The sequence below is a fragment of the Carcharodon carcharias genome, chromosome 2 (assembly GCF_017639515.1).
Source record: "Carcharodon carcharias isolate sCarCar2 chromosome 2, sCarCar2.pri, whole genome shotgun sequence".
In the NCBI taxonomy this organism is placed as follows: domain Eukaryota; kingdom Metazoa; phylum Chordata; class Chondrichthyes; order Lamniformes; family Lamnidae; genus Carcharodon; species Carcharodon carcharias.
Genome location: NC_054468.1, coordinates 161,788,823 through 161,802,695, shown reverse-complemented (window position 1 = coordinate 161,802,695; position 13,873 = coordinate 161,788,823). Strand labels below are relative to the sequence as shown.

Genomic DNA, 13,873 nt, shown 5'->3' with positions numbered 1-13,873 from the left:
GATCGGGGGCAGAGGAGCTACCTGCCCACATGCTTCGGGGATCCAATTAAGGTAAGTAAATGGCCAATTAGGAGAGGCAGACTAGAATTTTGCAGTCAGCATGCGGGCACCTGCAGCACCAGGAACTAGGTGAGGTGCCTAGAGGCGCCTCCCAGAGAGGTCAGTGCTCAAGTCTGGCTTTGAGGCCTTCCCCACCTATCCAGACAAATAGGCCACCGTGTAGTGGGACTCCCCCATGATGGTGGTGGCTTGGCAGCTGTGGCCATTTTTTAAAAGTTTAAAATGTTGCTGAGATGGCGCCTCAAGATGTAGGCACCTCCCCTCCCCCGTCCCGTTCACCCTATATGGCAAGCTGCAGCTCTTTCCGAGTAGGAGGTCCTCCTATTGGCCCTTCAGCTTCATAAGCCTGTCTGCCATCCTTAATTAGGTGGTGAACGTGCGCACAGGCCAATTCAGGGAAAATCACTGCCAGGTGGTTGTTCCCCACAAAGGTTTCAAACCAAAATCCTGCCCTACATGTCAGAATAAAAGGTAGGAATGACACTAAGAGCAAAAGCAGAGAAGAGGTTTCCCTCCCTTTTGTCAGTATAAATGATAAAGCAAATGGTGAAAAATTTGTCATTAATAGTGTGATTAAAACTGGCTGAGAAATAAATATCAGAATATGTTCTGTATGATGCATGTTTAACTTGCAGCAATTATAATGTCTAGAGTCACTAGTCTCCAATACAATCTCTCCCAGCACAACTACTTCAGCTGTTTTCCTGCAGTTGCAGAAGGAACTTTGGTCAGTGTGTGTGTCTCCATTGTCAGATTTCCAGCATCCTCAAACACATCTGCTGCCAAACCTCTTCGTTCACTTTGAGTCATTTCCTCTGAACTTGTTTTTTATCTATTCCTTTGATGTATTAAATTACTAAAAATAAAATTACTGTATATTTCAGCCACATAGACTTTTTATTTCATTATCATTCATTTCACTGTTCAAGTTTAGCATACCAGGAACAGAAACAGTGGGCAATTCAAGTTTTGGGCAGGAAAGGCTGTGAGAAAAGGTAAACTGTTTATAAAAAGTCTGCAGCAGTTGTGGCTGTTTACATTTTTTTAAAGAAAGAACTTGCCTATATTTAGCGCCTTTCAGAACCTTGTTGTGTCTCAAGGCACTTTACAACAAATTAATATTTTTGAAGTGTGGTCACTGCTGTAATTCAGAAAAGGCAGTAGCCAATTTGCAGAAACAATAATTAGATAAATGATCAGATCATCTGTTTTAGGTGTTGGCTGAAGGACAAATGTTGGCCTGGTTACTGGGAGAACATCCCTGCTCTTCTTCAAATGGTGCTGTAGATCCTTTCCATTCAACAGAGAGCAGATGGGTCTACAATTTAACATCTCATTCGAAGGACAGTTCTTCCGAAAATGCAGCACTCTCAGTACTTACGTTCTGAAGTCTCTGACTAGTTTTCAGTTTGAAAAACTGCTTTATTTAAACAGTGATTTATTGAACGTACAGGTGGTTAAGTCACACAAGCAATATGTTTTCCTGGTGGGAACTGCTTCATGAGAAAGGGGGAGAAGCAAATGTGATGAGCAGCTTGAACAGTGCTCTTGGCAGAATGAGCCCAGTGGATGCTTCAAGCTGGTAATGAATTGTGACTTGTCAATAATTATGCTCTATTGCCATCTAGTGTCAGAGATCTAGAATGACTGTTTAAATACAATCAAAGTTCCATACAATCTGTCCATCTGTGTCAAATAATCAGTTGGGTAATGGGGTTGGTCAGGTTGGGCCAGGGTGGGGGTGAGTGGGGTAGTGTGGGTTAGTCAGGGTGAGTTGCTAGGGACGGGGACTGGGGTCAAGGAGTCAGACGGTGGGTCAGGTCAAGTTGGGAGGGAGGTGTCGGGTGGTTGGGGCTAGTCAGGTCGGGTGGGGGGGCAGCTGAAGGATTGAATGAGCTGAGGCAGCCAAGTTAATCTTGATCAACTTATATTTTAGCATTGCAAAAGTAAGCAACTATAGAATGAAACAAGCAGATAAGTTTTGTCTTGCAGAATATTATTCTCACCCTGCTCAAATATTGTTGTTAAAGTTATTGAATATTTTGAGGTGTAAATTTCCTCATGTGCCACTTGTGGAGTGAGTGGCCATATCCTCCCTGAGATAAACAGCATACACTATACCAAAAAATTAGAAGGGCTAAAGAATGATAAAATTTATTGATAAGTGTAAGGTAATGCACATTGGCACAAGAAGCAAAACAAGAAAGGAGGTGACCACTGGCAAGAGCAGATAAAGAAAAACAAAATGAATTGGATATGGCAAGAAATCAACATGGAAGCACTCATCAACAAACCCATTCGTGTTCTAGATAAATCTGGAGGATATCGGACTTCATCTGGACAGTTATTTCCATTCATCCTTTAGAGTGTGTGAATGAGGCCTCAATATAGCACTCATTGGCCTGAATCTTCCGTTCAGAGTTGGAACCCTATTTCCGACCCTGAGCAGACAAAAGAATACAGGCTTATCTTCCTCTGATTTTTCAGGGCAGTCTTCTGGTGGGGGACCTGTTGAACTGATTCAATTGCAAGAATCCCTGGAGCGAGCAGCAGACAGAATCCAGGCAGAAACTATGCCCCATTTTTATGACACTAGCTGCCAAATACTGTATAGCGTTTAAATGTCCCAAAGCTTCTTTGAAAAGCTAGCCCTAAGAGAAGGTAAGTGGGTAAGGAGCAGGGTAGGGCAGACGGGTGGGGGATGGGTGGGGGTGGTGGGTAAGATGGCTAGCGGGTAGGGTGGCGAATGGGTGGGCAATCAGGATCTATTCAGGTCGAGTGTGGAGGGGGAGTAGGCTTGTGTGGGCTAATCAGGGCGGGTTGGTGGGGACACGAGGAGTTAGTTGGTGGGTCAGGTAAAGTCGGGAGAGGGATGTTGAGTGGTTGGGGCTAGTCAGCTCGGGTCTGGAGGTCGGGAAGAGGGAGTTTGCGGGGAGGGATGGGGGTCAGTCAGTGTGATTGGGAGGTTCAGTTCTGTAGTTACCCAGGTGTTAGACTAGATTTTAATCTGTCTAACATTTCCTGGGTAAATGTCCAGGTAAAGAAGTTGGAACTGTACAAAGTCTATGACTCTAACTCAGAATTGGAGACTTTTTCAGAGGGTCCAGGGGAGCAAGGGAATTGCCCATTGGAAGTTCAAACTACCTGCGCAATTCCCATGGTATCCTTGCATTGGGACTTCCAAGGGGTCCCATAACACATCTTCTGAGGTAGGCCCAGCCTCCGACCGTCTGGGCCATTGTAACTTACTACTGTTTAGCATTTAGCAAAAAAGACTAATATTTTAGCAGAACATAGAAGACAAGGAGGAATTGTATTTTTGATAAAAGCTACTTCGTTGGTTTAAAAGGCACCAGTTAATTGAGATTTTTACTTTGAAAACATTTGTCAACAATTTCTATTAAAAGAATAATTGACAAAAGTAATTAGGAGATTGAAAGACGACAGTGATTAATGAAAGACGACAGAGATTAATGAAAAACTGAAACATTAAGTCAGAGCAGATCCCTTAAGTCTCGAACAAAAAGCCAGACATAAAGGAGCAAATGTATCTATTATGACTAAAAATTGTTGCTGTTAAGTTGGGAATATATAGTATGAAGTCACTTACCTGGAAAGAGCAGCAATATTTCCTAACGTGTAAAAAACTGCAAATAATTTTATTCCATTGGGAAGCCAGAGCAAAACTGTTCCCTGAAACAGTAAAAGAATACAAAGGGTAAATGCTCCAATTTATCATTCAAGCTCCAGCAATGCTTACCCTTGGTGTGTGCATGCATGTCACCATCTTCACCATGCACTTCAAAGGACTTTCAATAACCTTTTGAGAGGAAGGGAAAGGAAAATTCAAAAAAAGTGACCTTTACTTTGGTCTTCTTCATCCTTTGCCTTATTTGCCCTTTTACATGCCTGGGGATTGGCTCATTAGTCAACAAAGAAGCCATCAAGACATTTGGCTGAAAAAGACAATGGTGTCTGAACGATACATGCTATTTATTATTGATGTGAAAGCAACCTTCCAGGGAAAAAGAGATATCCTCTGAATTGTGAATCACAACAAGCTGCAAACTGATTTGTGTTGTTGTCCCAAAAACTTTGTGAAAATGACATTTCATACTTAACCTCTCCATGATTTTCATAAAGATGCCGCATTTGCATATTAATTGCCCACTAAACTCATCACAAAGTTATCTAGTAACAGATAAGTGCTCTTTTAATAACCTGATAATTGTTAATTGCTGCCAATTAATCTCTCTTGCCCAGAAAGTGAATTATAGCTGTGGAGTCTCATTCCTCCAGGTTATGAATTGTTATAGAGTTTAAAAATGTCATTTTAAAAAAGAACCATTTTTTCTTACTCTTCCTTCATCTCTTTTCTCTCTTGCTCAACCCAATCTTTCTTTCCCTCTATTCCCAATTCTCTGCCTGATTTGTCATTGACTTCACCCATTCAAATTCATTGTCTTTCTCAGTCTTTTTGCTCATTTCTCTATCCTTAAATCTCATTGGTTAATGAGATAGACTGTTGATCCTATTGGTCACCAAGGTTCCTGCTGTTCTGTTGCCACCAATACACTATTATTAGCTTGCAACTCCAGCACTTTGTAAGCAAAAATGTTTAACAACTAAATGGTGCACAAACAAATCGAACTAACAGGGTACAAACTGAACGATGCCTTCTCCAGCAAACTCTGGCCCACAGCTTCATAGAAGCTTTCATATAGTATGAAGTCATAAGGTAGAAAATGGTTCCTCCAATTGTGTAAGGCCCCAAAGTCATTACTCACAGAGCAATCCTTAATCCACGGAGGAGTGGGGGGCAGGGTTGGAGGGCAGAGCGGATGATCAGCAATGCAATAGTAATCAAGGATTCAACCATGAATGGAACAGGCAGCCATTTCTGCAGCCGCAGGAGGTACGTTGTCTCTCTGTACCAGGGTCCAGCATGTTACTGAGTGACTGCGAAACATTATGAGGCGGGGGGGTGGGGTGCGGGGGGGTGGGGTGGGGTGGGGTGGGAAGATTGAACAGCTAGAGATGTCAGTCCATATTAGTGCTGAGGACATGGATAGAAAAAGGGATGAGGGTCCTGCATGCAGATTTTATGGCGTTAACCATAAGACGTAGGAGCAGAAGTAAGCCATTCGGCCCATCGAGTCTGCTCTGCCATTCAATGAGATTATGACTGATCTGATAATCCTCAGTTCCACTTCCCTGCCTTTTCCCCATAATCCTTGATTCCCTTACTGATAAAAAATCTGTCTATCTCAGCCTTGAATATACTTAATGACCCAGCCTCGTCAGCCCTCTGTGTAAAGAATTCCATAGATTGGCTACCCTCAGAGAAGAAATTCCTCATCTCTGTTTTAAATGGGTGACCCCTTACTCTGAGATCATGCCTTCTGGTCCTAGACTTGCCCACAAGGGGAAACAACCTCTCAGCATCTACCCTGTCAAGCCCCTAAGAATCTTATATGTTTCAATAAGGTCAGCTCTCATTCTTCTAAACTCCAATGAGTACAGGCCCAACCTACTCAACCTCTCCTCATAAGAAAATCCTTCCAAACCCAGGATCAACCTAGTGAACCTTCTCTGGACTGCCTCCAATGCCTGTATATCTTTCCTTAGATAAGGGGACCAAAATTGTTCACTGTATTCTAGGTGTGGTCTAACTTGGGCCTTATATAGTTTTAGTAAGACTTCCCATTTTTGTTTTTACTCCATTCCTTTGAAATTAAGGCAAACATTCCATTTGCCTTTCCTATTACCTGTATGTTGAACCTGTATGTTAGCTTTTTGGGATTCATGCACAAGGACTCCCAAATCCCTCTGTGCTGCAGCCTTTTGCTGTCTTTCTCCACTTAAATAATATTCAGCTCCTCCATTCTTCCTGCTAAAGGCCATAACCTCACACTTTCCCACATTATATTCCATCTGCCAAGTTTTTGCCCACTCACTTCACCTGTCTATATCCCTCTGTAGACTCCTTGTGTCATCCTCACCACTTCTCTTCCCACCTATTTTTGTGTCATCCGCAAACTGGGTGATAGTACGTTCATTTCCCTCATTTAAATCATTAATACATATTGTAAATAATTGAAAATAAATAAAGAAAAAGATGAATAAGTAGGGCCTCAAAGGAATAATCTCCAGATTGCTCCCTGTGCCACGCATGAGTGATTACAGAACTAGGAGGATATAGCAGATGAATATGCAGCTGGAGAAGTGATGCAGAGGGGTGGCTTTAGATTTCTGGGACATTGGGATGTATTCTGAGAGAGGTAGAGCCAATACAGGCTGGACAGATTGCACCACAAACAGGGCAGTCGCAAATGTCTTTCCTGGGACGTTCACTAGGGCTGTGGTAGAGAACTTAAACTAATTTGGCAGGGACTGGATATGATGACTTGTCAAAAAAAGAGTAAACAAGATGCACAAAGGATTGGGGTAGACAGACTAAGTAGGAAATAGTACAGTATCAGCTGGGATCAGATTAAGAGAAAATACAAGGTTTAAAATAGATATGCAGTGCATGTGTGCAAATTCATGAAACATAGTACATAAAGTTGGTGAGCTGCAGTTGCAAACAGCTACATCAGAATATCATGTTATGGCAATGACAGAGGCCTGGCTCAGAGAAAAAAAAATCAGGATGGGTACTAAAAGTACCCAGATACAAGGTGTTCAGGAAAGATAGGGAATGAAAGAAAGGAGAAGGGACAGTAGTATTGATTAAGGAGAATGTTACAGTGCTGGAGACAGAGAATGTTCTGGAGGGGCCAAAGGCAGAATTGATTTGTTGTTATGGCACAACATATGGCAAATACTAAGCTGCTCAGATCCCAGAGGGAAACGTGAAGCAGCTGCCACAACTATTTGCAACTTGTATTTATTTTGAGATGTGGGCTATGAATTCAGTAAAAAAAAGACCACCGAGGGTTAGAGGGTTTTTACAAAACTAAATTAAACATTTATTAATAAAAGAAATAACGTTAAGCACATATATTGCTCTACAAATTACTATGATAGCTCCTAGCTCCCCTAATTAGTCTAATACTCAGTTACACCTCTGTTAAGACAACAGTAAAAACATATGGGGCAGAATTTTGCCCTTGGTGGGTGGGTGGGCCCCACCGATTTGGCGGTGTACAGGCAGCCGACCCCTACCGCCATTTTGAGTGGGTGGGCTGCCCGATGGGAAGTGCTATAAGCGCTATGTGCTTCCTGTGTCGGCGGGGTGGGGGGGTGGATTCCCCAACTGTCAAAGTGCGCACTGCTCCCTGAGACAAAGTGCTGTCTCAGGGAGATTACAGACAGTCTAAAAAACTTTAAAAATAGAAAAATTAAAAAATTATTAACATGTCCCCCTCATGTGACAACGTCATATGAGAAGGGACATGTTAATAAGAAGCACAGAAACTTTTTATTTAAGTTTTTAAAAACGGACATGAAACCTCATTCCTCCAGCGGATGAGGTTTCATGTTTATTCAGAAGCCCGCTGGAGCTCCTGGCCTGCCCGCCAGCCTTTAGATGGGCAGGTCTTTAATTATCTTAATTATCCTGTCAATGGCCAATTGAGGTTGGCGGGCGAACAGCTGGTTTCGCTGTCCGCCTGCCTTCCTAAAGATTTAAATGGACCGGGATGACGTTGGAGGTTCCTCCCTGAGGCAGCACTTAGCCCCAGGGAGATGGGTGCGTTCTTTCGTGCATATGCGTAAAAGAGTGCACTCTAGGCCTAGGGAATCCCCCCCCCCGCCTGCACAGGGAGCACATAGTGCTTCCTGGCGGATGTCACGATGGGCAGACCACTTAAAATGGTGGCGCACCCCCAATTGGGGTTGCCAATTGGAGGCGTGCCCGTTCCTGAACTTCCTCCCCCCGCTGACGGGGAGAATATTCTGCCCATGACATGTGAAAGAAATCATATTGATAATACAATTGAGAACCAGGCTGACTGTAGAAAGCCCAGAGGGGAAAAGGGAAATAAGAGAGAGAGCGCGTGAGAAGGTAGTTGACAAAAAAGTGAATCCAAGTCCTCTTTAGCATAGAAATGGCCGACGGGTAGTAAAAAGAGGGGTGTGGCCAATTAGGAACCAAAAAGGAGATTTAGGCATGCAGGCAGCAGGCTGAAGAACTATATGAGTTCTTTACACCTGTCTTTTCCAAGAAACAAAAATACTGTCAAAGTCATAGAGAAAGAGCAGGTTGTTGAGATATTGGGTGGGCTAAAAAATTGAAAATGTAATGAACCGTGAGGAGGACAGTGATAGACTTCAAAAGATTGGGCTAGTGAAATGGGTTGACAAGTGGCAGGTGATACGTGTGATATGATACATTTTGGTGGAAAGATCAAGTATTTATATAAATTAAGGGTACAGTTCCAAAGGGGATTCAGGGACAGACAGACCCAAGGGCATATGTGCACAAATTGTTGAAAGTTGCACAGCAAGTTGAAAAAACTTTTTCAAAAAGCATATAGGATGCTGGGCTTTATAAATAGAGGGACAGAGTACAAAACAAGGAAGCTATGATGAACTTCTATAAAACATTGATTCAGCCACAATTGGAATACCATGTTCAATTGTGGGCAACACACTTTAGGAAGGATTTGGAGGGGGTGCAGAAAAGACTTATTAGGATGGGATGAGTGACTTCAGTTACGTAGATATACTAGAAATGTAGTGTATTTGGATTTCCAAAAGGCATTCGTAAAAGGTGCCACATCAAAGGTTACTGCACAAAATAAGAATTAGTGATGTAGAAGGCAACATATTATCACGGATAGAGGATGGTTAGTTAACAGGAAACAGAGTACGGATAAATGGGTTTTTTGTGGGTTGGCAAACTGTTACCAGTGGAGTGCCATAGGGATCTGTGCTGGGCTTCAATTATTTGCAATTTATATTAATGACTTATAAGGAGGGGCCGAATATATAGTAGCTAGATATGCCGATGACACAAAGACAGGTAAGAAATTAAGTTGTGAAGAGGACATTGAGTGTACAAAGGGATTTAGATTGGTTAAGTGAGTGGGCAAACATTTGGCAGATGGAGTATAGTGTAGGAAAATGCAAACTTGTCCACTTTGGCACAGAAAATAGAAAAGCAGTACATTATCTAAGTAGGGAGTGATTGCAGAACTCAAGGTACAGAGGGAACTGGGTGTCCTGGTACATGAGTCACAAAAAAGTTAATATGCAGGTACAGCAAGTGATTAGGAAGACAAATAGGATATTGGTGTTTATTGCAGGGGGAATGGAATGTCAAAGTATGGAAGTGTTGCTACAGCTGTACAGGGCCTAACTGAGACTGCATCTGGAGTACTGTACAGTTTTTGTTTTCTTACTTAAAAAAGGATATAATTGTATTAGAAGCTGTTCAGAGAACGTTCACTTGACTGATTCCTGACATGATGGAGTTATCTTATGAGGAAAGGTTGAGCAGGTTGGGCCTACACCCATTAGAGTTTAGAAGAATGAGAGGTGATCTTATTAAAACATAAAAGATCCTGAGGGGACTTGACAGAGTGGATGTTGAGAAGATGTTTTCCCTTGTGGGGAAGCCTAGAACTAAGAGACAGTTTAAAAATTAGGGGTCACCCATTTAAGAGTGAGATGAGGAGATTTTTTTTCTCTCTCAGAGGGTTATAGTTTGTGGAATTTTATTTCTTAGAGAGCAGTGGAGGCTGGGTCAATATATTCAAAACTGAGTTGGATAAATTTTTTGATCGAAAAGGGAGTCAAGGGATATGGGGGGAGGGGAAGCAGACAGGAAAATGGAGTTGAGGACACGGTCAGATCAGCCATGATCTTATTGAATTGTGGATCAGGCTCATGGGGCCCAATGGTCTATTCTTAATTCTTGTGTTCTGTGGAGAAGCTGGGGAAGAAGAGGAATTGTAATCAGAATTTTATTTTAGCAAACAATAAATTAGTTTTTTTTATCCTCTGGCTCACAAGTCAGGGTTGCCATATTATCACTTAGTTGATATTTTAAAGACATTTTTGTGCCTAACTTTCTTCTTATACATTCATGGGATGTGGGTCTTGCAGGCAAGGCCAGCATTTATTGCTCACCCTTTGCTGTCCTTGACTGCCACTTTCTTGAATTGCTGCAGTTTGTGCGGTGTCCCACAGTGCTGTTTGGAAGAGTGTCCCAGGATTTTGACCAAAGGAAGAGATGGTTAAAATTTTCCACTCAGTGTCTGGTGATTTTCTTTTTATTTGTGTGGTTCAATTGGGAAGGTAATGAATTGTGGAGCTCTCCTGGAAAGAGTGCTGACCTCCTTCAAGGCATGATGGACAGTTATCATGGCAAAGATCATCTTGTGTTGCTTGGACGAATCCAGTTGTCAAGAAAGTAAGGCAGTGGAGTCCTTAGGCCTGGAGGCAGAACTATTTCCTGTGATAAGTGGCAGCAGTTCTAGTTGGAATGTTTCCCCAACAGCATCTGGCAAAAGTACAGTTTTCTGAAGTGGTGATGGCCATAAAAGTTTCATGACTTTTGTTCTGTGGACCCTGGTAACTGGGTATTTGTGAGTAGTTTCTTCAGTGATAGTGCCCTTGTTCTCCTGCTATTACTGCATAAGGCTGAGGGTATGCCAATTAGCAGTGTAGTACAGTGAAGTACTTTGGAATCATGGAAGATGCAGTATTTAGATAAATAAAACAATTTCTGTTATAACTTAATAACATTTCTCACTTTTTTTGTCTCAGGTACATATTTATATTTGGTTTACACACTTGTGGTTAGGCATTCAAATGTTACTTGATAATCCAGAAAATTCTGAAATCCAGAAATGCCTTGGTCACAGGCATTCTGGACTAAAGTGGCTACATTGTAATTACATCCTCTCAATTTTGCATCTCTGAACCCCTTAGCCTGTATTGCAGAGAAACTCTTTTATGGCCCAACCAATTCCTTTACTTTCCAAACGGCCATGAGTTTTGCCTTCAACTATTAATCCATTTAAACATTAAAATTCTAGCACCTGTGTGAACATCCTGTTCGTTCATGCCAATATAAACTCCTTATAATGGAAATTGCCTATATAGAAGATTTATCATCATGCACTCTCCTCCCCACAATGGAGACACTTCAGCGCCACAACTAGTTAAAGTATAATTACAGCATGACAACTTTACATGGCCAATTAATGGAAATATAAAAAGAACTGAATTACTTCTGTGAATCCTGGAGATTGAAGGCTGTCTATGTACAATAAGGTGGGAGACTGCAGCTTTTTTACGATATCTAGAAAAATATATAGGCCAGGATTTTCCCGTCAGTGATTTGGGGGTGGGGCCCGCTCGCCGTCAGGAAAGTGGTGCGGGTGAACCCACGAAGTAATCCCGGTCTCTTTAAATTTTCTTCAGGAAGGCGGGTGGACAGCGAAATCAGCTGTCCGCCTGCCAACCTGTCAATGGCCAATTAAGGCCATTGACAGGCTAATTAAGATTGTTAAAGACCTGCCTGTCCAACCTTAAGGCTGGCCAGGAGCCCAAGCGGGATTCTGATTATACATGAAATTTCATCCACTGGCGGGATGAGGTTTCATGTCCGTTTTTAAAAAGTTTCATAAAGTTTGTGTTTCTTATTAACATGTCCCATCTCGTGTGACACTGTCGCATGAGGAGGACATGTTAATAATTTTAATATTTTTCTATTTTTGGAGTTTTTTTTTACCTGTCAGTAATCTCCTTGAGATGCTTGAAAGAGCGCACTTTGACAGATGGGGGACCCCTCCCCCATCCCGCACAGGAAGCGAATAGCGCTTCCTGTCGGGCAGGCCACTGGGTGGGCCTTAATTGGCCCGCCCACTCAAAATGGCGGCGGGCCCTATTTCGGCGGCGGAGTTCGGCTGCCCGCCCGTCGCCAAGCTGGTGGGGCCCGTCCGCCCACCAAGGGCAAAATTCTGCCCATAGTCTTTTAATTATATTAAAATAATTTTCTTCCACAGTTTATTATCTCCACCAGTGTAGGATCCGTGAACATGGGGATCTCGGGTAAATTGATTTTTTTTAAAAAGAGCATTGTGTTTTTTTTAAAGAATGTTATTCATTGGTTTAGAATGTTGTGGATTGTCTCAGCTGCTGTGGTGCAATTTATCACAGCTGTATGAGATGAGAGCAGAGTTTTCACAGCAGATTGTTGTATGTGGATTGGTCTGAAGCCTCCTCAGTGAGATGGGAATCTCTTAATAAAAAGATATTTTTTCAGCCTTGCAGTTAGAGCCTCAACCTGGCAGGGAAAAGCCTCAAGGAAGAGCCGCATAATTGAAATAATGTTGAGTTAACACAGTTGGGTGGAGTTAAGCGCTTTACTGAGTGCTCTCTTCGCTTGTTTAGGTCTGTTTTGACCCCTGCATGGGAAGTGGGTATCGCTGGCAAGGTCAGCATTTGTTGCCCATCCATAAATGCCCTTGAATTGAGAGGACAGTTAAGAGTCAGTCACATTGTTGTGGGTTTGGAGTCACACATAGGCCAAACCAGATGACAGATTTCCTTCTCTAAATGACATTAGTGAACTAGATGGGCTTTTAAATGACAATTGATGGTAGTTTCATAGTCACCATTACTGAGACTAGCTTTCAATTCCAGAGTTATTATCTGAATTTAAATTCCAGCAGCTGCCATGGTGGGACTTGAACCCATGTCCCCAAAGCATTAGCTTGGGCGCTGAATTACTAGTCCAGTGATATTACCACTACCCTCCTGTCTTCCCATAATATGGTATCCAGAACAGCACACATGGTCCAAATGTGGTCTTAACTAAGGTTTGATGCAAGTTTAGCGTAACTTCTCTAGTTATCAATTCTATTCCTCTAGAAGTAAACCCTAGTGTTCGATTTACTTTTCTTTGCCCTTATGAACTTACAACACTAATTTTAATGATTTGTGCGATTGTACTCCATGATCCCTTTACTCCTATATCCTGCTTAGGCTTTTATTTTCCAAACATTTCTAACCTCCTTTCTCTTATCAAAATGCAATACTTCATACTTGACTGTGTTAACATTCCTTTACTAATTTTATGTCCATTCTGCAAGTTTATAAATGTTCCCTTGTAATTTATTGCAGTCCTCTTCAATATTGACTATATCTCACTTCTATATGGTGTCATCCCCAAATTTAGAAATCGTATCTTTGATTCTAAAGCTAATATAAATTGCGGACAGCCACAAGGTGAGGCAGCTTCTACTTAAAATTAACTTGCAGAGTCTCTGGTTAAATTAGTACAACAATAGGCACTTTAGGCTGAAATCCATGTCCTGATATGGTTCTTAAATACACGGAAATCAGGAGGGTGTGTAGGCTCACTGCTTGAACTTTATGCCAGGTATAGGATAACATCAACCATTTTAAAATATCCAGATAGTCCAATGGACATTTCACCTTGTGCAATTCAAGTATGAAAAATGAGTTGCCTGGGAACAGAATTTCAAGTATGCGTACAAAAGCCTCTTTATTGTTGAGATCAGTGAAAGGCACAGTTAACTTAAGTCGGCAGCTGCACATCACACCCTAAAGACACTAATCTTAAGACTGGTCATGTAACAGCATCCATAGATGGCGGGCCAAAGCTACTTAAAGTAACTCACTGGGACAAGATTATTGCTATATTTCAAAACTTAATCAGTAAGCCACCTGATTTTCACACGGTGAGCAACCTGAGTGCTACAGACAAGTGCAGTCGTGTATCTTTTCTCTGATTTTGCTCCTATGAAGCACCTTGGGACACTTTCCTATGTTAAAGCCCCATTTAAATGTAACTTAGGCACATTAAATCAGGCAGTACATAGCTGTCTGCTGT

The 13,873-nt window shown here is 42.0% G+C and overlaps 1 protein-coding gene across 1 annotated transcript in view; it reads right to left on the bottom strand.

The window, feature by feature from the left end:
- Positions 1-13,873, bottom strand: part of sft2d1 (SFT2 domain containing 1) — a 60,985-nt gene that overhangs the window by 17,184 nt on the left and 29,928 nt on the right. The window contains exon 3 of the mRNA XM_041217207.1: positions 3,671-3,753. Within this exon, the coding sequence (XP_041073141.1) occupies positions 3,671-3,753 (83 nt within the window). The remainder of the gene's footprint in view (positions 1-3,670; positions 3,754-13,873) is intronic.